General features: G+C 39.3%; 1 protein-coding gene across 1 annotated transcript; it reads right to left on the bottom strand.

The window, feature by feature from the left end:
* Positions 1-377: 377 nt before the first annotated feature.
* Positions 378-1352, bottom strand: LOC104057306 (2-oxoglutarate receptor 1). The gene has a single exon (XM_009558653.2). The coding sequence runs from the start codon at positions 1350-1352 to the stop codon at positions 378-380; it is 975 nt and encodes a 324-aa protein (XP_009556948.2).
* Between the last annotated feature and the right edge of the window lie 956 nt (positions 1353-2308).

Below are 2308 nucleotides of genomic sequence, written 5' to 3'. Positions count from 1 at the left end.
GCTTAGACTAGACACTTAACTTCTATGTAACTAGAACTAAATTACTCCCACCACAAACCTGTATATGATACTAATAAGTAGCTATTTTTTTCTGGAATTGTTGACCACGCTCCAAAAGTGGTATCAAGCGTTCAGGAAGCAATAGAGAAGAAATTTCTGAGAAGTTCTACATTTAATTTTTTAGTATTTTATTTAAAGCTTTTTATTTTAAATTATAAGTTTTCTTTTTTAATGATTAATTTGTAACTCAAAATACAGAACAGATTAATTCTCCTTTGGCACTGGCAGGATTACTCTGATGCTGGGAGGTTGTGCCTGGCTGGTTGAGGGCAGATTTGGACCCTTTCTCCAAAATTCTTTTATGGCATCAATCTCTTCTACTTCAAGGTCTTCTTTGTCTGAAACTTGAGGAGCGAGACGATTGCCTGCTGGAAGTTGTCTCCTGTCACTACATAGAGCAGTAAGTTCCCAAAAGTATTTAACGCTGCTAAAGGTTTAGCTATAATGAACATAAAGAGGACCATGTTCTTCAAGCGGCAGCTAACTGGGCGTACTCGGAGCTCCAGACGAATTCCTCGAAAGACATGGAAGGGGAAGAAGCACACATAGAAGACCACCAAGAGGACAACAGCAAGTCTGCGAGCCTTTTGTTTGTAGCAAGCCTGCACGTGGGGCCCTGTGGCCAAGGTGTAAATTATAAGCACGTAGCACAGAGTCACCATCAGCAAGGGCAAGAAGAAGGCAAACATCGTCAGCAGCCAGTTATACCACCGAGTAGTGTCAACGTCCTCAGCAGCAGCCAAATCCGGGCAAATTGTCCTGTTCTGCTTGTGCCTAGTGGCAATCAAGATGCCCAAGGGGCTGATGGCTGCCAGGGAAATAATCCAAACAACTACACAAGCCACAACTGCCCATCTCTGTTTTTGAATAAAAAGGGCTTTAATTGGATGGACAACTGCAAAAAAGCGGAAGAGGCTGAAGTAGCTAAGGAAGATAATACCACTGTACAGGTTGAAGTAGAAACAAAAGTGAATAAACTTGCACATGAAGTTTCCAAAAATCCAGTCATTTCCGTTAGCAGAGTAGTGTATAAAGAAAGGAAGCGTAGCTACGTATAATAGGTCAGTGACAGCCAGGTTTAACATAATGATGGTACTACTTTTCCAGGGCCTCATCTTGGCAAAGTAAACAAAAATTGTCATGATGTTCCCTGGGAAGCACACCAGGAAGACTAGGCCATAAAAGATGGAGAGATAGAATTTCACCTGTAAGAAATCTTCATCCTGGCAGCTTGTCAACGGGTCTGTATGTCCTGGTAGAGCAGTGAAATTGTTGGTGTGTTCAGATGTCATGTTTGCAGAAATCTTCAAGCTTTAAAAAAATTCAGATGTTTACTTTTAATTGATTTGTTGGGATGAATAAATCCAGTTAAATCTTTTGTCCCTGGAGAAACTGTCATATGTTTGACAAGGCATAGTAGAGGGAGGACACAGGGATTTGCTAACATACACAGCTCTGACCTAGATAACCCCACACAAATGTTTAATTTCACCCTTCATTCTCCTTTATGTTTAATTTTTATAACAATAAATTTTACTTTTTCTTTATTAAACCTATAAGTTAAGAAGACAATTCCTGCTTATCTGCAAACCTTCAGGAGTAGGAAACGCACACTTAGAGAGATAGACATAGTCTGGGCTTAGATTTTGCAAAACTGTGAATTAGTCTTAGCCTTTCAGAAAGTAGAATTGTGCCCATATCTTATCTTCATTAGTCTGAGCTAATCAGTGTTTCATGCTCATGAAGAGCGTGAAAGAGATGCTGTTCTGGTTTCATGAAAACCAAGATGTGAGGTTCGGATACAGATCTCAGGACTTGGTTCTCCTATAACCTGACAATCATGGCTCATTCCCTGAATATGATCTTATTTTCCTGGAGTCATCAGAGTATAAAAGTAGTATAAATGCATTTTTTAAAAAAAAATTCAAGTTTCATAGCAGCATAAAGCTGATTTGAATGATTAAAGGCTGTCTGAAAGTGTAGAGAGAAGACGGAAAATACAGGAGAAGATGGAAAAGACAGATGTTGAGTGAAGGCACTAATCTTGCTTCCTATTCTGCATGAATTTGAGCTAGGCTTGTCTCTGAAATGCTTTCTTGTATGCCATAGCCAATTTGGATCCCTCCACAGTGTGTTCAAGACAGAATCTTTCCTGGTAGTGCTTCAACCTGAAAGAATGGTAACTGAGGATGAAAAACATATCATTTAACTTCAGATATCAGAAAGTTAGATCATTAAAGTAGAGACA

This window comes from Cuculus canorus, chromosome 1 (assembly GCF_017976375.1).
Source record: "Cuculus canorus isolate bCucCan1 chromosome 1, bCucCan1.pri, whole genome shotgun sequence".
Lineage (NCBI taxonomy): Eukaryota > Metazoa > Chordata > Aves > Cuculiformes > Cuculidae > Cuculus > Cuculus canorus.
The sequence above is the reverse complement of the archived record's forward strand: the minus strand, read 5'-3'. Positions and strand labels throughout refer to the sequence as shown.

Coding starts and splice junctions, on each gene's coding strand:
- LOC104057306 (XM_009558653.2), bottom strand. CDS start 1,352: ATGACATCTGAACACACCAACAATTTCACTGCTCTACCAGGACATACA.